General features: G+C 43.1%; 1 protein-coding gene across 1 annotated transcript in view; it reads right to left on the bottom strand.

The window, feature by feature from the left end:
• Positions 1 to 461: 461 nt before the first annotated feature.
• Positions 462 to 21,373, bottom strand: part of Orc1 (origin recognition complex subunit 1) — a 27,288-nt gene continuing 6,376 nt past the window's right edge. Inside the window, 16 exon segments of the mRNA XM_008828433.2 lie at positions 462 to 1,055; positions 1,756 to 1,843; positions 2,521 to 2,690; positions 4,020 to 4,139; positions 4,585 to 4,734; positions 4,943 to 5,050; positions 5,474 to 5,645; positions 6,169 to 6,270; positions 7,022 to 7,119; positions 8,665 to 8,860; positions 9,302 to 9,406; positions 10,603 to 10,966; positions 15,030 to 15,345; positions 16,954 to 17,132; positions 18,926 to 19,053; positions 20,126 to 20,224. Of these exon segments, the coding sequence (XP_008826655.1) occupies positions 861 to 1,055; positions 1,756 to 1,843; positions 2,521 to 2,690; positions 4,020 to 4,139; positions 4,585 to 4,734; positions 4,943 to 5,050; positions 5,474 to 5,645; positions 6,169 to 6,270; positions 7,022 to 7,119; positions 8,665 to 8,860; positions 9,302 to 9,406; positions 10,603 to 10,966; positions 15,030 to 15,345; positions 16,954 to 17,132; positions 18,926 to 19,053; positions 20,126 to 20,220 (2,586 nt within the window). The 5' untranslated portion in view covers positions 20,221 to 20,224 and the 3' untranslated portion in view covers positions 462 to 860.

Below are 21,373 nucleotides of genomic sequence, written 5' to 3'. Positions count from 1 at the left end.
GTTGTGAGATTGCAGGTATGTGCCCCCATATTTAACTTATGTGGAGCTGGGGATGGAACCATCATATGCTAGGCAAACATTCTACCAAAGAGCTACATTCCCAGCCCCCAAGAACATCTTCCCTGGATTTAATCTTTGATAGCTTCTATTTTCTGTTGTCATACATGTTTTTATCCTTAAAAAATTTGTTCTTAGAACAAGTTTTCGGTTATAAATATTTTTTTTTTTTTGAACACACAGTCTCACTATATGAGTCTGGCATTGAATTTACTATGTGGCTCAGGCTGGTCTCAAATTTGTGACAATCCCCCTGCCATAGCCTCCCAAGTGCTAGGATTGCAGGTATGTGTCACCACGTCAAGGAATCTGGTTTGCATTCAGTTTGTTTAGCAGCAGCAGGACATGAACCCAGTGCCTCCTGCATGCTAGGCCAGCTACCACTGTGATGCACACCAAGCCCCCAGCAGTTTTTATATAATCAGTTTTATTTATGTTGTTCAAAATTTAATACATAATGGCATTCAGTTAAGTCTTCTCGAACCAACTTTAACCACCAGTTATTTCCCAGAGGCAACCAGTGTAGCTATTTTCTTACAAATTCTCCCAGAACTATTTTACATAGATACAAATATACTGTGTACATACCTTTATATATACATAGTACGTTATAATTAAATAAATGGCTGAGCTAGTAACAGAGAGGTTATAATCTGAGCATTTGAAGTCTATAAATTTCCTGAACACTCTGGAAAAAGCAAGTTACCTAATGGAAACTCCAAAATAAAGGACAAACACTTCCATTCATTGTATTTTGCTATAATCCCACGTTCTGAGGAAATCGCAGATGCTTGTGAAGCCCTTCACTCTTCTTTCAGAGCATACAGCACATCATCCTGGCTGACGTTGAGCCTCACTCGAAGGAGTAGGTCATTTCTGCTGGGCTCCACCAGGAGCAGGCGACAAGAGCCCAGACGTGAACACACAGCCATAGTCTCTGACATGGAAGGGTATGGCAGTCCCTCCATTCTGCATAGGGCCACATGCTGACTGTATATCTAGATATAAAAAGCAAAGCAAAGGTTGAGAGGAAAGACAATCCTGGGTGTGTATCCAGTCATTCAATCTATCTTTTCAATAATCGGATACTTTGTGCCTTGGATACCAAATGCTTCATCAGTGCATGCCCTTGCACAAATGCAAGGGAGTGGAATACACACTCCTGAACAGGGCACAGCAAGTCTGAATCCTACTGTTCTACCATTTACCTATGCAACACTGGACTTCTTTTCAGGGAGGGGGGGTAGGCAGCATTCTTTCCTCCTGCCTTGGCTTTCCAAGTATTGAGATTATAGGTGTGAGCCACCACACTTCACCTACTTCATTATTTTGAGCTTCAGTTTTACTTAAAAGATGTACTGTACATCCCTTATCAGTTGATCAGTAGAAAATGATGAGTAACTGTCACTATACAGAAGTAGTCAAAGTCTCTAGGCAGTGAGAGTTCAACAACCCATTATGTAGCTGAGGATGATTTTGAATTTAGCACCCGAGTCTCCTGCCTCTACTTCTCAAATGCTGAGATTATAGGAATGCACCACCATACCAGGTTTATTTGGTACTGGAGGACTGAACCCAGGGCTTTGTACATGCAAGAAAAATCCTCTACTAATTGAGCTGATTATAACTCCAGTCCCAGTTAACTTTAAGAGCCCTAGCCTCATATTTAGAAGGATCTGAAAAATGGCAATCAGTCACCTGTTGAAATGTTGCTTCCTCTAGTCCGGATTGACGGAACTCTGCAAGAATGGCTCTCAGGAAACCCTGTTCCAGGATAGAGGAATTCCTTAAAGGAAATGAAGAGATATAAATTCTTAAGAGGCTGTACCACCAGCCCCAAGGAAAGCCAAAACTTCCCTATAGCTTTAGAAAAAAATAGAAAACACTGGGAAATATCTTCTATATCATTGGTCAAAGTTCCTCACTTTCCCCAGTCTCAAGTTGACAGACAATGCTCCTTTGGAAGTGGGGGAATACAGCGGCTGACGACTTCTGGAAATATACTTGTACCAAAATTAAAATAAACTCCCATTCAGTTGGTGAAGTAGCTGCTTCTTATTCCCGAAACACCTGTTTAATTCCTTGGGACAGGGTCTCATTGGGCAGTGCAGACTGGAACTCACTAAGCATCCTGGGCTAGTCTTAAACTTGTGGCAATCCTCTTGCTCCAGCTGGATGTGGTGGTTCACTTGGGAGGCTGGAGCAGGAGGATTGCCACAAGTTTAAGACTAGCCCAGGGTGCTTAGTGAGTTCCAGTCTGTACTACCCAGGCATGTAGAGAGTATAAATGCTACCTAAATGGCAAGTACTCACTTGTTATCTAAGGTACATACATTTGTCTCCTAACTGGCCTAGATTGGGTCCTTAGAAGGGCTGTATAGCTCAGTGAGCTAATACTCAGGAACAGAAGCACATGGCTTCTTCCCATATCCTCCCAGAGGTCCAGAAAGCAGAGCATCTTACTTGATAGCAGTGATGTACGATGATGAGAACATCTCATCCACGGCCTCCATTAAGTGAGCCACAGTGACCCGCCCTGGGGAGTCCTGCTTCTGGTGGGAAAGCTCGCAGATCTCTGTGGCCCGCCTACAGATGTCCAGACAGCGTCGTGCATCTCCAGAGAGGGCTGCTACCTACAAGAGGGAACATTTTATTTCTGAGGTCCATTTGCCATTTCAACCTAGGCAATGAACCAGTAAATTCTGTATTCAGCTAAAATGATAAGGAGGCTCTGAGAATGGTCTTATACCAAAGTTGAGGACCGTCTGGGAGCCTTGTGGAACCTGGGAATAAATCATTATGTCATGCCTGGGACACTACTCCTTTGGGCCAAATCATTGTCTTGGTTTTACAGATAACTCCATAGTGGAAAAGACAGAAATTCTCAGGTTGTTCATTCAGGAAATAAATGTGTAAAAAAGCCAAGACCAGAGGTTGAAGGAGTGTACCTATCAGTAGATAAGGCCATAGGAGGCCTCCCCCACAGTATATGGTAAACTTGGAAGAAAGGTTTTAATCGATGGCTAAGAAAACCAAGATTAAGAATGAGGGAGGAAAAGAGATGGCTCTGTGGCTGGATGTGGTGGTATGTATATGCCTCGGAGGCAGAGGCTAACCTGGTCTACATAGTGAGTTCCAGGCCAGTAAGGCTACATAGGGAGACCCTGTCTCAAAGCAAAGAGATACAATAAAATAAGGTTAAGGAACCATTCAGACTTTTGTTTCTTCATATTTATTTTCATGGAACTTTCTATACTGATCTTCATCCCAGAGCTCATAGCACAGAGCCTCACACACACAGCAGGTCTGATGGTTTGAATGAGGATGTTTTCCATAGGCTCCTGAGTATTTGGACATTTTGTCCCCAGTTGGTGGCACTGTTTACAGATGTCTTAGAAGGTGTAGCCATGCTGGAGGAAGCAGGTCACTGGGAGGTGAGCTTAGAGAGTTCTTAAGCCTTACTGGATGTCCAGTTGCTCTCTTGCTTCCTGTGCCTGCTTGAAGATGTGAGTGCTCTCCTTTCTGCCCCAGCCACCTCCTGCCATGATGGACTGTAATTCCCCTGGAATTGTAACCTCAAACTCTTCTTTCTATAAGTTGCTTTGGTCAGTGTTTCTATTACAGCAACAGAAAAGTAACTAATACAGCAGGTGCTCAGTAAGAACTTGTTGACTAGGGGCTGGAAAGATGGCTCAGTGGTTAAGAACACTGGCTGTTCTTGAAGAAGACCTGGGTTCAAATCCCAGCACTCATATGACAAGCTAACAACTGTCCATAGCTCCAGTCCCAGGGGATCTGACAGCCTCTTCTGACCTCCGTGGGCATTGCATAACATGGGCGCACTTACCTACATGCAGGCAATTGCATACACATACACATAAAATAAGAATAAAAAATATTTAAAAAAAAAGAACTTTGTTGACTGGCTCATGGGTTTAGTAAGTTCTCTAAAGGTAACTTACCTTCCTGGCTACTAACTGGATAGCATCATCCTCAAAGGCCTTTAGATGCTTGAGACGGGACACTAAGATCTCTTTCAGTTGGCTGTGAGAATAAGGTGTGAAGGACATCCTGGTAAGGCCCTGGGGAGCCAAGATGACAGAGGAAGAACTTAAGCCCCTTGACTGTCCAGGTCAAAAATCACCCTCAGTCCCAAGTCTGATTCTCAAGTTCCACGTAATAATCTGCACATTTCTTCCCAAGGCTACAGCTCCTTCCAGTTGTTGTCATTACTGACAGGACCCCGCAGGACAGTACCTCAAACTATTTTCTTCTTTTATTTTAAAAACTTGTATTCTATTAGAATGAGTAGATAGAAGCAGAGAGTGCTCTGGGCCCGCACAGCTCCTGCCTTCCCTTAGCTTGTTCTTCATGGCTTGATAATGTTTCCTGCCAAACCTCAAGGCCCATGAAGGCAGCCTTGCATAGGAAGCAGAGTTCCAAGGCATGGTATTTACAGAAAACTGCAATGTTTTTTCATTCTAATAGAGACATCATAAACATAGCTGTATTTCCTAGTCTTCTTACCAGTCGACTTGACACGCGGTTCATCATGATCCGTTCTGGTAGATCCATGGTGTTGGCAATGGTTAGGACTACTAGCCGGGCCCCCTTGTGAGTGGGCCAGTCAAAGAGATTGTACATTACGTCTTGTTTGTGGGTCCAAAGAAGGTCAAGCTACCAGGGAAGGCAGATACACATGATCAGAGAGACTGAGCATGGTGCCCAAGTTGCCCACATTCTACTACCAAGGTGGATGCAAGGAAGCCAGCATTCACTCCCACCCACCCACTCACCCATCCACCCACCCTCCCACCCACCATCTGCTCCTGGGACAGCACAGGCCTGTAACTATTCCTTCCCTTGTGTTCCAGAGGCACCTTACCTCATCCACAAGGAGGACAGTGGTCTCCCGCAGGGACCCCCGGCTGCAGAATCGCTTTGCCAGCAGGTCTGCTGCATGGTTAGCCGTTGCCTTCTGGCCTGTCAGCTTCTGCACGGGGGGAAAGCAGTTGGAGCCCACCCCCACCTCCTCCTCAGCTTCTAGTACAGTCTATAAAAGAAGCTACTCAGTTTCCTAATCCTCTCTTCTCACTCTAGCCCTCCACCTGGAGACATTGCCTGTTCCAAGGTAACAATTAACTAAAGAACAAGGCCTACCTCCTATTCTAGGAGGCTCCCTGGTCCCTTGTGAGCTGGTGGTTGCATCTATGTTGGCATGTCTTGGTGTGTGTATAGCCAGTCAATATTTAGTTCCTAGACCAAGGTCTTTGAGGCTAAGAATTTTGTTTTTACCTTTCCCACCCCTGCACAAAGAACAATGCCTGGTATCCCATCAGTGTGTGAAAAAATTAAGCCTTTCCTTTTCCATGTGATTCTTAGGACTATTTTCCAAAATCCCAAACAGCTTTCTCACCTGCAAGATCTGCACATAGACTTGGTGGGGCTCCGTCAGCTTCATGCCATTGACCTCAACGTATTGAAAGGGAGGTACATCATTTGTCTGGGCTGCCTTCTGCAAGCAGCGTATGACCTCGTGCACAGTGGCAGTCTTTCCTGTCCCAGGGACCCCAGAGATGTACATACACCTAGAGCAATATCAAAATACTCACAGGCTAGGCCCATGCTAGTCACATCATATTAAGACCAAGACCCCTGAGATATGGAAGTGGAAACAGCAACGACCACCTTAGGAAACCAGTCAGTGTTGGACTTGTTTAGACAGAATCCTCCATTCTATAAGCAGATGTATGCAAACTGACCACCCAAAGCTCAGAACCCCACACTCAACTCGTTTTAATAAAAAAGACAATCTCATGAAGCTCAAGTTCGCCTTGAATTCACTATATAGCCAAGAATGACCTTGAACTCCTGATCCTCCTGCCTCCACCTTACCACCATACCTAGCTTATGTGATGTTGGGAGATCAAATGCAGCATCTAGTATGTGTTGGCAAGCACCCTACCAACTGAGGTACATCCTCATGAGTTTATATTTCTGAAAGGCAAAATTCCACTCTTTTAGGTAAAAGCTGCTTCAGTTGCTCTGGATTTCAGCCTATCTTCCCCACAGCCTCTTCCCAGAACTACCTGCCCGCCCAGTATTACTCACCCTCCAGTCCCGTCAAGAAGCTTGCTTTCCACAAAGTTGTAGATGTTTTGGAACTCCTGCTCCCGACAGGGAAGAGACTCAGGCACAGCAGAAACATGTAGTCTACAATTAGTGGTAGATGGAAGAAAAGGAGGACTTTAGAAGCCTTTTTCCATCTACATGATAATAAATGGAAACTTCAGCATAAAAGCAAGGGAATGCTTTTCTCAAATCTAAATCTCTCCATGGGCCTTAGCACAACAACCCTTTTGCCAGCCAATTAACTTGTGAGGGCCTAATCCTACTAGTTTCCAAGTATCTTGACTTCTGACAGGATCTAGATTCATGCAGCTTGAAAAAAATCTCCACTTAGTCCTAAAGGGCCCTGCAACTAAGCGGTACCGTGGCCAGAAATCACTTCCCATTGTTGAAATGATAGTACCACCTGGGAGGTATCTCCCAGAGTCCTTCTGCCTTAGCTCAGCCAGCTGCTACTGTCTCTTTCTGACCTGGAACTCATATGTGACCAAGCTGGGCTCCAATTCACAGTGATCCAAGAGCCAGGATTTAAAGGTGTACACTATCATACCTGCCCCTATCACCACCACTTTGGTCTTTTTTGAGACAGGGACTCCCTGTAACCCCAGCTGGCCTCGAACTCACAGAGATCTGCCTGCCCCTGCCTCCCAGTGCTGGAATAAAGGCATGCACCACCATGCCCGGCTTTTGTTTTTCTTTCTGAGTACTTGTTTTAGTCTTCTGTCAGCATGCACACCAGCAACTGCATAACATTCACAGAACCCACCCCATTTTATTGACGAGAAGTCTTCATCACTCCTGTCTATCTGAGAGGGGGGTTTCTGGGCAACATTACCTCAGTCGGGCCTCCTCAAGCATGCTAGATGGCTCTTGGGCAGCAAGGCTTCGGCTGCGGATCTGAGGAGTAGCATGGTGAGGCATTCTAGGATTAGGCTGTAGTCAAAGAGAAGAATATGATGTTTATAATAGAACAAAGTAAACATCCACAACCCAGCATCCTAGTAAAAGGAAGGGGGTGGTAACTCCTCATTTCCCACCTATATGAAGTACAATTCATCCCGCTACCTCACATCACATGATCATTTTGTTTACAGTCCAAACATGACTCCTGGAGGCCATAAAGATGGTTCAGTGGTTAAGAGCACTAGCTGCTCTTGCAGAAGATGCAGGTTTGAGCCCCAACGTCTACACTGTAGCTAATAACCACTTGTAACTCTAGTTCCAAGGGATCTGACACAGGCATCGCATGCACATGGCACACTTACATACATGCAGGCAAAATACTCGCATACATAAAATAAGAGGGCACAAGATTCCCTGGAATTGGACTTGCAGATAGTTTTTGACTGCCATGTGGATGATGGGAGTCAAACCTCACCAAGAGCAGCCAGTGCCCCTAACTGCTGAGCAATCTTTCTAGCCTCTCCTTTTTGTTTTTTTGGTCTTTTCAAGACAGGATTTCCCTGTAGCCCCAGCTGGCCTCAGTCTCACAGAGATTCACCTGTCTCGGCCTCCCAAATGCTAGAACTAAAGGTATATGTGACCTTGCCCAGCCAGCCACTCCTTTATAGGAAAAATAAATTATTTTTTATTTGGTCTTTTTGAGACAGGGTGTCCCAGTACCCCACCTGACCTAAACTTGCAGAGATCCACCTGCCTCTGCCTTCTGAGTGCTGAGATTAAAGACTGGGAAGCAGAGGCAGGTGGATCTCTATGAGTTCAAGGCCAGCCTGATCTACATAGTGAGTTCCAGGCCAGCTGGGGCTATGGGAGACCTTGTCTCAAAAAGGCAAAAAGAAATACGGGCCAAACCTTGACTCCAGAATTCCACAATCCACAACCCAATACTTGAAAAACACCTCAGCAGATTTTTTTCTACTCCAACTCCCTGGGTCATTGTTCCCACTCACAAGCAGATTCTTTCTCATTGGCTAGTTTAAAAGGCCTTCTGTCTATTAACTATGCAACATAAGACCTTATAGGGAGTGTCCAGAACTCTCATAGACTTCTTACCTTTTAACTTACATTCCCAGGACCCTACAGCCTGTTTTTCAGGTGGGACCCAGGAGATGCAAACAAATCAGAACAGGGAGCTTTTTGGACCTTGACTTGAGGAATTCCAAGAGCTAGTGTTCACCAAGCGAAATGCAAACACCAGGAGTCAGTGTTTGTATTTCCCTCAGGAGTCTGGGCTCTTGGCCATTTGACTCTGGCCCTCAAGAGGAACTTGAACTCAAATCACCCTTGAGCAAGGTGTGGTTGCACAACTTGGATTTCTAGCACTGAGGCAGGAAGATCCTGAGCCTGGGTCCAGCAAGATGTTATCTCAAAAACAAAACAAAATAAAACTTAGGTCTGTTCCTCTGTAGAGGGACAGCTTTGAATATCAGACCTGTAACATTCAGAATCCACCTGTTACCAATCCTTTATGCTACAGGAGGGACACAGCACTGGAAAACAAACCTAAAAGAACCTTACGGTTTTCTTTGGTTTCTTGGAGGGGGTCTGCATAGAAGGCTTTGGGGTCGTTTGCAGGTCCCTGGACTGGCATCAGGGATTTCTCTTTGGAAGGGAGGGAATACAATCATCTTCCTCCTCACTGCTGGAGTCTGACCCCTCTGCTGGGGGTTTGAACTGTTCCTCTTCTTGGTCATTTTTATTATGCTCTAGAAATCTGAGTGGTAGAGACAAATTATATTGTTATTCAGTGTTCAAGCCTTAATAAGAACTATGAAAGTGTGAATTAGAATTATACTGTTTTCTACCTCATGGGCACATGATGAATTAGGAATGTTAAACAACCTCCCCAAACTTCAGATTCAGAAGCCCAAATTCAAACTGAGGTCTATCAAAATTAAAGTTAACACTTTTAAGCACCCTACTCTCTCCTACATGTCTTGCTATAGTGATGGAGCCATGAAGCCATATAAGTCCAAGGCAGCATTTCTTGTTCCTTCCAAACCATAACACTTGTGTAAAAGGTAACACAATTCCAGACATGCTAGGTAAAACTAAGTATCAACGCACTGGGAAACCACAAACAGAAGAGGCCCTAGGAACAAGATGTTAGCTATCAGAGATGGAGTTTGTTCTGCCTGTCAACAGGCGGTCTTACCGAAGCTGCTCCCTAATCCGATTCAAAGTCAACAGAGCACTCTTTCTGTGGACCTCACGGGAAGTACAGGTAGCTTCTTTGTGAGCTTCTGGTTCTTTTGTCTTCCTGCAAGTTATCACAGTGAGGTTATGGGAAGCAGTTTGGGGCACCAATGATCCATAGTGGGCACTGGGAACAGTCTGGAGGTCTCACTGGGTCCTATTCTTTTTATGCTGCCTTGGAAAGAGTTAATCAAACTTTGCTAAGCTCATCATTGCAGCTTATCTCAAACCTAGAGATTAAAGTCTGTTTAGCACTTACCATTTAAACCATCCTTCTGTCACTGTAGCCCAGAAGGTACTAATCTCGGGCAGAATTTTTATCCCCTTTGTATTTCTGCTACTTTCAACCCAGCTCAAAGTTAGCAGAAATACAGTCTGTGTAAAGCATTTAAGTATTGGGTAACTTAGTATAGGCCAGGTATTGGAAATTTCTAGCTAGGAAACATTGAAATGTACACAATTTCTAGTGCATCACATATTTATTTATACAACTCATTATTTATAAATACTATTTGATATACAACTGCAAGGTTTGCTTTAGTTTTTATTATCTTTTACTGTGTTTTAGAGTAGATTCCATTTAAGAGAAACCATCTGATTTTAAAAAATGATCACTAAACTGTGGCAAAAAGCATAGCCAACAAATGAAATCCAAGACTGAACCAATGCAGTTATGAAAAGTATTTTGCTATAAAAAGCATTTTTCTTCTCTTTGTTTAAGACAGAGAAGGTTACTATATAGGTTAGGCTGACCTCAAACTCACATCAATCTTTCTGTCTCAGCCTCCCAAGGGCTGGGTTGTAGGGACAAGCCACCACACCCAACTTCACAGAATATTTAAAAACAGATTCCTGGGGGCTAGAGAGATGGCTCAACGGTTAAGAGCACTGGCTGTTCTTGCAGAGGACCTAGGGTTCGGTTCCCAGGACCCAAATGGCAGGTAACAACTATCTGTATCTCCAGTTCCAGGGGAATCTGACCACTTCTGACCTCCATAGGCACTGCATGTGCATGCAGTAAAAACACACACACACAAAATAAATAAAAGTCTTAAAAAAAAAAGAGAGAGAGAAATTCCTGGGTCCAAGCTTACTAGATCCAGAAGGGACTCAGAAATCTTTATTTGGAAAAGAACTTCAGAGATTCTCTGAGTCTGATTAGAAGAGGATTATAGCTCTAAGTTTTTCCCATACAACACATTTCATTTCATGTGAAAGATTTCAAACTGCTCCGTGGGATGGGGCAATGTTCCTGCTTACCTCCTTCTGTTTTCTGGTTTCAGAATCACAGGAGGCACCACTGAGATCCTCAAGCTGCCCTTGATAGGGCTAAGTGCTCCTTTTACATTCATTTCTGTGGTCTTCACAACTGGGACTCGTGTTCTCAGAATCCTGTTGCATGCAGGTGAAGACTTCCTGATAGCCTTGGCACAGAAGGGTTGAACCTGTTTATTTTTTTCTGGAGTTTTCAAAGCTGAAGAGATCTTGATTTCACCCAGCTGAGATCTTTTAGAAGGTGAAGCAGTCTCAGAGAAGGCTGTTTTTCGTTTAGATTTTCTTGAAGAATCCAAGGAGCCACACAAAGTCTGCTGGGATAGTTTAGTGTTAGGTGTCCGGGGAAAGCCTAAGTCCAAGAGACATCACAAGCATGTGAGAGCCATATTTGTAACACAAGTTACACAAAGACAGAAGCTATCCGTACTTTGATTTATTCTACTTTCCTCTTCTAGACCAAGTGGCTCTAATTACTGTCTGTCTTCCTCTTAAGTTTCATGAGTGACTTTCCTAGATAGAACATACATGATTTTTCTTTTTATTTATTTCTATCTTTGGGCACTAGGGATTGAACCCAGGGTCTACCATTGAGTTGCACCTACAACACCTAGAAATTGACTTTCTTTTTTTTTTTTTTTAATTTCATGTGTATGCATGTAGGTAAGTGCACCCGTGTCATGCAATGCCAGCAGAGAACAGAAGAGGCTGTCAGATCCCCTGGAACTGAAGTTACGGACGGTTGTCAGCTGCCATGTGGGTGCTGGGATTTGAACCCGGGTCTTCTGCAAGAGCAGTCAGTGTTCTTAACTGATGAGCCATCTCTCCAGCCCCAGAAATTGATTTCTAAGTCAGCTTTTATGGATACTCAGTAAACAAAGTTTTCTGAAACGATGTTCCCAAAGAGCAGTTATTAACTAAGGGTAGCACTTCCAATTCAAAAGGCATTTGAAGAAATTCATAGTAAATGACATCACCAAGCCAGACCAAGCTCAAAGTTGTTTTTTTTTTTTTTTTTTGAAATAAGGTCTCCCTGAATCCTAGCTGGCCTGGAACTTGCTATGTAGACTAGGCTAGCCTCGATCACACAGAGATCTGCCTGCCTCCACCTCCTGGGTGATGGAATTAAAGGCCTCCACCACGCCTGGCTTTGTTTTTGTTTTTTAAAACCAAGATTGTATTTGCTCACAAAGAGAGGAGGGATCCCTGAGGACAATCATTACATATGGATCCATTCCACTCTTGCAAGGACTATGAGAGCCAAAGACCATAGGCCTTCATAGATATTAACTAAGCGATTAAAAAAGCACTATATAGCCGGTCATGGTGGTGCACACCTTTAATCCCAGCACTTGGAAGGCAGAGGCAGGCAGATCTTTGTTGAGTTCAAGGCCAGCCTGGTCTACATAGTGAGTTCCACGCCAGCTGGGGCTACAGGAAGACCATGTCTCAAAAAGACCAAAAAAAAAAAAAAAAAAAAAAAAAAAAAAAAAAAAAAATCACTGTATATGCTAGGTGCTGGGAAGAAGATGAATGAGATTCAACCTCCACAGGACACACTGATCTAACTGGGGAGATGACAGGCAGGAGTGCCTACAGCATGAGGCAGCTTAAGTGTCTTAAAGTGTAGCTAGCTTGTCGCACGGTATGTGAGACAGGTACAGACAGTGCTTGGAGGGTCATCTAGTGTCTGTGTGAGAATCATTAGGGTGGCTGTATTCACAATCATCCAAAAACCATAAACATCTAGATGTCTTTTACCGGGCATAAATAAGGCATGGAAAATTCATGCAACAGAGCATTACATACAAAGGAACAAATTACTGACAAATGTGACAATATGGATGACTCTCAAATGCAAGAAGCTAAGAGAAAAGAGTCAGTAAGACTACAGACTGTGATTCCAACTATATGACAACCCAGAGAAGGCCAACCACATCACTGGGCAGCAGAGGCTGGAAGGGTAGGAAGGACTGGTTTATTACAAAGGTGCACAAAAACATTCTGGGGTAAAACTGTTCTACATTTAGATTATAATACTGGTTCTATATACAAAATACAGATACACTGCACATAATAAATAAATTACCTTCTGGCTAGATGTGTGCTGTATATAAGAAATAAAATTTTAATCCTAGCATTTTGAGGCAGAGGCAGGTGGATCTCTGTGAGATCATGGTTGCCTGGTCTACTGTGGAGAGCAGAGAAAGGAGGGTCATTGGTGTTTGCTGGCCACCAGTCCAGGTGCAGGTTCTGTAAAAGGCTGTGTCTCAAGGGGCTCAGATAGTGAACAGCAGAACAGGACATTAATACCCTTTCTCTGGCCTCAATGAGCACAATTGTACACAGGTGTGTGCATATAGCATGGATGTGGGGGGCAGAGGGTGGCCTAAAATTTAATATAAACAATAACTGCCCCTAATTCCAGTTCCAGGGGATCTGGTGCCCTCTTCTAACCTCTGTGGGCATTGCACGACAAATGCACTTAAATACATTCAGGCAATATACTCATAAATATAAAAAATAATAAATTTTTTTAAAAAAAGAAACTATCCTCAATAATTGATTTCAGAAGAAAACTAATGAAAGCAGCTACCTGCTGTATTCTAAAGGCATAAAGAATCACATATAAAATTTAAGCTTTACTTGGTTGAGTTTTCTGTTGGTAGCCACATTATAGCAAGAGTGGAACCTATCAGGACTGCCCCTGGGAACCAGAGCTCTTTCTGAACAACAGGTACAATTGTGGAATGAGAAGGACCCTGTGGCTCGGATCAGAAATATTAGTAGAGTAAGAGTTTTCTTTTTTTTGAGACAGAGTCTTGCTAGGTAGTCTCAGGTGGCCTAGCACTCACCATGTAAAACAGACTGGTCTTGAACTAACAGTTCTTCCATCTTTGACTCCCAATACTATTAAATATATAGGCATGCCCAGCTAAGAGTTTTAAGATATTTGCATTTCTTAACTCTTCCACTAAGGATCTAGAAGCAGTATCATCTCTGTAGCAGAGTACCCATAGAAACAGCTGATTTCAGGGCTCAGCATCGCTAATCCCTAGGAACATACAAATCAAATCAGTGATGACACACAGAAAAATCCAGAGGACATTTTGCAAAGTGAAGTAAGTCAGGCACAGACAAAGTAGCATATGACCTCACTTTTACATGTGGAATCTGAAAAAATTTGAGCTTGTAGAGGTGGGGGGTAGAATGATTATGGGGGGTGGGGGTGGGGCAGAAATGGAATGGGCAATTGTTGGCCAAAGCATACAATGTTTTTGCTAGACAGGGGAATAACACTTGAGATCTACTGCCCAGCAGTAACTTTAGTCAATAATAATGTGCTTCATATGTCCAAGTATATTTCAAATATGAAGAGAGGTATAGAATATATTAATTAATCTAATCACTCCACATTGTATAGCGTCCATAGAAAGATGAATGGATAAATAATATGTGATGTATACACACGCTGGCATATTGTTTAGCCTTAAAAAGAAAAGAAATTGGGCTGGAAAGACGGCTCAACAGTAAAGAGCACTAGCTGTTTTTGCAGATGACAAGGGTTCAGTTTCTAGCACCCATACAGTGGCTAACAACCACCCATAACTCCAGTTTCAGGGACTCTGGTGCCCTCTTTTAGCCTCTGAGGTTATTGCATGACATGGATATACTTACATAATGCAGGCAAAACACTTACATACAATAAAGTAAAATAAAATATAAAAAAGGAAATTACAGTTTTAATATGATGACACAGTTACCCACGGTTGTCCTATCACTCAGGAGGCTGAAGGAGGATCATGAACTTGAGGCCAGTCTGGGCTTACAGCAAAACCCTGTCTCAAAGACCCCAAAAGAGAAAAAGGAAACGCTGACACATGCTACTACATGGGTGAACTTTAAGGACCTTATGAGAACGAAAACAAAGCAGCCACATAGCATTGGTTCCACTTTTTCCAGAGTCTAGGGAAAGGGGTAGGACTCAGGATGGTTTAATGGAACAGAAGTTTAGATTTAGGGCTGGAGAGATGGCTCAGAGGTTAAAAGCACTTACTGCTCTTACAGAGGACCAGAGTTCAGTTCCTAGGACTGACATCAGGCAGCACACAACTGCCTATTATTTCCAGCTCTAAGGGATCCACCACCCTGTTCTGGTACCTGCAGGCACCCGCAAACACAAGGCACACGCAAACATACACAAATTTTTAAAGTTTAACGACAGTGGTGATTGCACAAGAACAGGACTATCTTCAATGCCACTCTGAAATGGCAAAATTCATGCTATGTGTATTTCAACATGTGTCCAATCAATAACTGATCCATTGCCTCACTATCCCAGCACTGTTGCATTAATATTTCTACTGCATTCCTTTAGCTGCGGCACCACCCCCTGTGACCCGCTCCTCACTTACTGCCGAGCTCCAGTCGCTTCCTTGCACTGGGGGTGACAGGGTGAGTAGGAGTTTGGCGAGATTTGGAGGCAGAGTGACTTGATTCAATCCTTTTGATCACATGTTCTGCTTTGGTTAAAGAAGGGCTTTCTGCATTCTTAATCTGGGCCTTCACAGGTTTCTCACATGCAGGGCTGCCTTTCACCTTCCTCAGCTCCGCAAGGACTTCTGGTGACAGTGGCTTGAATGTCTTTTCATTCCAAGATAGTTTCACAAACAGTGTCTCATTTTTCTTCAAATCCGTAGGGATCTCTTCATCTGGGGCTAAAGCTACTACCTGAATTAGGAAGTAGAGATGAATAGGAAAAGATTTTAGACAACATAGCCAAGACAGACTGTTGGAGCTGTGATGAAAACTGATTTAAGCCCCATCTGTACCTGGAATGCGACCTTTGATATAGAAAAAGACAGAGACATCGCACAGCATTTACCCACTCATGAAAAGCCTGAGGCTAACAAAATGTGACTTCTTCCTCTGCTCTTTTTTAAAGACTTGTTATTTTTATTTATGTGAGTGAATGCCACATGTCTGCAGGTGCCCTAAAGGCCAAAAGGTGTCAGACTCCTTGGAGCTTCCTGACAGAGGCTGAGAACTGAACTTGGGTCATTTAGAAGAGCAGTAGATCTTTTTAACCACTGAGCCATCTCTCCAGTCCTCCCTCCTTTTTCCCCCCTTAATGTTTGCTGGCCTCACCTTTTTTTTTTCTTTCTTTATAAAGATAGTGCCTGCCTTAAGTAGCCCATGATGGTCTCTAGTTCCCCATTTAGCTGAGCATATCCTTGAACTGCTTGCTGATCCTCCTAACTTGACTTCCTGAGTGCTGGCATATGCCACTATGCCAAGTTCATGCAGTGCTGGGGATTGAACCCAGGACATGCATGCTAGATAAGAACCAAATGCTACATCTCTAGCCTGGTTTCCTCTCTTAATTCCTTTCATCCTAGTTCAAGGACACATTATCTCGCTGCTGGATTATTTCCACATTTTCTCAAGCTGGTATCTATATTCTTGCTTTTTCTAGTCTGTTCACCTAGGCTAATCTCCAACAAAACTCTCAATACTCTCTGGAGCCCATGCTGCTGCAAGATCTGATCCACTTCACCTCCAGAATGCCCACCATTCCACAAATGGTCTTGTATCACTACCAAAGTCCCACCTATTACCAATAGATTATACCTCTTCTCTGCCCATCCAAATCCACCTATCCTGTTGCTTCAACATTTTTTTAGAGACTGGCCTCCAAACTCACAAAGATCTGCCTGTCTTTGCCACCAGAGTGCTGTGATTAAAGGTGTGTGACATCTACCTTTCCTTTTTCACTCATTTAACCCAGATATAGTGACTCCAGACCAAGTCTCTCTAGCCAACCATTAAACTAACTACCCAACCACCTAAGGCCATACTTCACAGTCGTCTATCCCAATTTAGGAACATAAAATAACTCAGGAAGAAGCTGTATTTAATCTTCAAACCAGTGTCCACTTCAGCCTACAAACCAGCAGCTCATTAGACCCTGATTACAAAAATCCCATAACATAAATTTATCTATGGCAAGTAGCACCCTTTGCTCTGAGTTATTTGAGGTGAAGTCCTCATTTTACAAAGCATTCTCAGCCTCATAACAGTTTCTGCCTGCCATCACTGTAGCTAAATATAATATTCCACTGAGAACATTTGCTAATTCTGCTCTTCCCTCAGGTCATAGCCCAAATGTCATTTCCTCCAGAAGGCTAATGCCTGCTCTGTGCTCTCAATATTTGTGGCGATGAGACAAGCAGGCAAACAGAGAAGATAAGGCAAAATTCAAATTAGAGCCAGTAATTACTTCTTAGGTCATGTAGTATAGGAGCTTCAGACAGAAGTTGGGATCCAAGCACCACCTACCCGTGCAGGGCCAATGATGGTCTCAACACAAATGTTGTTATCACAGCCAGGGTGCTCATACCAGAATATCTCCTGTGCAGCAGGCTTCCGGCCTAACAAATGCCTTTTAGAGACAGGAACCTCAGAGAATCGGACAAACCACTGTACTCGAGCACAGTTCTTGAAATGAGATTTAGACTCTAGGAGGATCAGGTAGAAAGGGGAAAATGGGAAGATTAAATAGGAAGGCAAAAAAAAAGAGCAATGACATTCCACCGAGTACCTCCTATGCGCACAATATATATTATCTTTAATCACCATCAGAACTCTCAAAGGTAGTACTATACATACCTACCCTTTAGGCAAAGAATTCCAGTGTCAGGGACATCCCACAATTTGCCAATGATCAAAGAACCAATCAGTAGCAAACTGACTGCACCCACAACTAAGCTCTATATGCTGAACTCCTTTAACAGTGTATCAGAACATAGACATTTTAAAAGGGATTGGAGAACTACTCCAACCACAGGCACTTAAAGTTGTCTATCCCACAAAGTAATGATTATAAAGAGAGCATCAGCTACGTGTGGTGTTTCACACCTTAACCCTAGCACTTGGGAGGTGAGGGCAGGAGGATCATGAATTCAAGGTAATTCTTGGGCTACACAAGGCTTTGCCTCAAAACAAAATCAAAGTCCCAGGCCAGAGAGGAGGCTCAGCCTGACAAACTTGAGTTTGAGTCCCTGAACCCACATGGTGGAAAGAGACCTCCAAAAGTCACCCTGATTTCCACATGTGTGCGCGCACACACACAGTAAACAAATATAAAAAACAAAACAAAGGGCTGGGCATGGTGGTGCACGCCTTTAATCCCAGCACTTGGTAGGCAGAGGCAGGCAGATCTCTGTGAGTTCAAGGTCAGCCTGGTCTACATAGTGAGTTCCAGGACAGCTGGGGCTACAGGGAGACCCTGTCTCAAAAAGACCCCCCCCCAAAAAAAACACAAAAAACAAAACAAAGGTCCCAATAAGACTTCAACCGGTAACTGTCAAGATGAGTTCTGACAAACACAGTATCTTTAGCTTTATGATCCTAATTTCTCATTACTATCATATTATGCTAGCATTAACTCTAGATGATATGTGCTTTCAATAATATCATCACCCTCCAGCTTTACTCCTGCAATCTTTACACAAAGCCCAATTCCTGCTGATGAGCTCCCTCTAGTGGACAGTGTTTTGATGAGTTTTTTGTTGGTTTTCCTTTCCCATGCCTTCCTCAACTACATCCCTAGGGAGAGGTGATTCTGGGTAGTTTCAACTTGCTCTTTTGCTTCTTAATCCTCCCTCTGGAGTTCTGCCCCATTCCCACCTTCCTGTGTGCTCCAGAGCTCAAAGCTCCGCACATTACAAGTGGCTGTGCATGGGGACTTCTAAGTTTTAGATGGTCTCACTCACTAGGGTGGCCCCTGAATTCGGGATTATAGGTATGCATCATGAAGCACACCATTCTTCTAATCACACACACATCTCTGTGGGAAAAATACCTAAAATGCTTGTTTTCTGGAGTGAACACAAGCTGACACATCTTCCTAATACAATTTACCTCTTCTCTTCTTGTAAAGAAATTGCACTTGTAAAATTTTATACCAACTTCCCCATACCAAAATTAAAAAGCATGTGCTCACGTGCCCAATTCTTTTTCCCTTTTCCCTAACTCATCGTCTTTCTCTATCTACTCCCCCCGCGCCCCAACCCCCATCCTGCACTCATGGACACATTCTTACGCACTCCTATAAAGAATGGAAAAGCTAAATTTTTGGGCCCTGTCTGTTTTATCCAACACTGCTCTGGTTAGTGAAGCAGCTAACTTGTGACCCACCTCACAGCCCAGGGTGCCTTGCCTCTCTATACAGAGGACTCAGCAGCTTCCCCACTAGCCCAGCTATATCATTCCAAGCAAGACACAGCTCTCATTTCAGCCCCAAACTCACCATCTTCAAATAACTCAATTAGTTTAGCAACATAGGGCATCTCATCATCATCCCCTTCAATCAGCACAAACTGTCCAACCTTGATATAAATCTCAGTGGAATAACCTTCAGTTTTCAGGCATATTTCTCTAGAAAGTAACAAAGAAACATGTTACGGTAATCTCAAGGTGGGAAAAGCTCTTTAGAATTTGACAAAAGAGACTGTTCTTGAATTGGAGAATCCCCTGAAATGATTTTTCTATGTTCTTTAACAGTGTACCTAGTATGGGTACACACACAAAATGGGGCCAATGAATTGTTTTAGCATAAATCATATAATCCTTAACTCCTCTTAGTTAATAACAAAGAACAAAGGATTCTTGAGACTGGAAAACTCCCTAGCCCTTGACAGTTTTGACACTGGAGCACCCATGTAAAAAGCCAGGCCAGTATGGCAGCTGCCTGTGACTCACCTGGGAAGCAAACACAAGGGATTCCTGAGGCAAGCTTGCTAGCTAGACTACCCTTTTGGAGAGCTCTTGGTTCATCCAGAGTCCCTGCCTCAGTAAATAAAGTATAGGGCAACTGAGGAGGACACTTGACAAACTTCAGGCCTCCACATACACATTCATCCACCCACACATATGCACATACACGAAAATCATACACCCATACAGGAACAAAAAAAACAGTTAAACTGGGAAGGACACAGCACCAACATCTTTCATCTTTAAGTTTCAAACAATCACCTTAAGTAGATATGACATTATAGAACATATCAAATTTTACTAACCTACCACAACTTAGCATCATCACTATTTACAGTACTATCTTCTTGAATCACAACATAAAAACTCTCCTTACAAACAATTCATATTGAGCTGGAAAGATGGCTCAGCAGTTAAGAACGCTTGCTGTTCTTCCAGAGGACCTGGGTTCTATTCTCAGCACTCACATGACAGCTAATTGTCTGTAACTCCAGTTCCAGGGGATCCGATGCCCTCACCTGGTCTCCACAGGCTTTGTACAACTCACATACATGCAGGCAATATACTCATAGATATAAATAAAAATAATAAAATATTAAAAAACACAAACAATTCATATCTATTGTCTCTCAGGCCTCAATCTGTAGTAAGTAGAACAGTCTAGATACAATTTATTATAGTTTAAGCCTGAGAAGGTACATTTCTGGTCCAACCAAAGAGCTTCATCACTTACTTGTAGATCTGGTAGTGCTGCTTGCGATCCAGCAATGGCCTGCCAACCCATGAATAAGTTTGTCTGGTCTTCTGCCTTGTGAGATAAGATGGCATGGCCCTGATGATTATAAAACACGGTCAGTCCCTACCTTCATTGAGCTCAGCCTTTTTTTCCTGCCCCTGCCTCACTTTGATAATATGTTGTTATTGTTGTTTTTTTGGGGGGGCAGCAGAGGGGAATCAAGTTTTGTGAAGATTAAATAAGCAATTTAGCATCACCTATGCATATCATGTACTCTGCCTTATTTCATTGCACCCAGGGTGTACACGTACTTACTAGTAACAAAGCACAAAAGGTATGGAACATACTTCAAAGTGAAATGTCTTCAAATTCAGAAGAGGGGAAATACAAATGAAGTAGGGCTGGGGGGATGGCTCAGGCACTGGCTGCTTTTGCAGAGGACTGGGGATCAGTTCCCAGCACTCACATGGTGGCTCACAACTGTCCCTTAACTCCAGTTCCAAGGGATCTGACACCCTCTTCTGGCCTTACATACATGGCGCACTTAAAAGAGCCAAGAGGAATCACTGGAAACTACAGGACCAGATCTTGTGATTCACAGAAAGGCTTTGTAAGGATTCCTGAGTTGAATATTGAATAATCAATAGTCATTAATAAGATGGACTGGAATGAAGGAAAGGATAGAGGCAAAAATGTACAAGCAGTATTTGAGGGAACAGCAATGGGTTTTATCAAGTGTACCATTCTATTTACACATTAGAAAAAATTTACCAGGGATGCAAACTTAGCTCAGTTGATCAAGAGTTTGTTCTTTTAAGTACGAGGACCTAAGTTCAAGTCCCAAAACCTGGTGTTATGGCACACTCTTGTAATCCCAGCACTGGGGAGGCAGAGACATGTAAGGTGCCTGGGGCCCACTGGCCAGCCAGACTAGTCTACTTGGAAATTTCTAAGCCAATAAAAGACACTGTCTAAAAAAATAGAAAAGAACTCAAAAGTCTAAACTATTCTTTCTACAAAGGATTTGGACATTGTAATCTACTATTTCTAATAATAATCTCAATCTATTATCTTAGAACTAAGCAATTTCTAATAATAATAATAATTATGGATCTAATAATAATCTCAATCCATTATCTTAGAACTAAGCAACTTAAGGAACTGAAAAGATGGCTCAGTTTTTAAGAGCACTGTCTGGGGGCTGGAGAGATGGCTCAGTGGTTAAGAACACTGACTGTTCTTGTA

This window comes from Nannospalax galili, unplaced genomic scaffold (assembly GCF_000622305.1).
Source record: "Nannospalax galili isolate Female #2095 unplaced genomic scaffold, S.galili_v1.0 scaffold713, whole genome shotgun sequence".
Classification (NCBI taxonomy): Eukaryota; Metazoa; Chordata; class Mammalia; order Rodentia; family Spalacidae; genus Nannospalax; species Nannospalax galili.
This window is presented reverse-complemented; position numbering and strand designations above follow the sequence as displayed.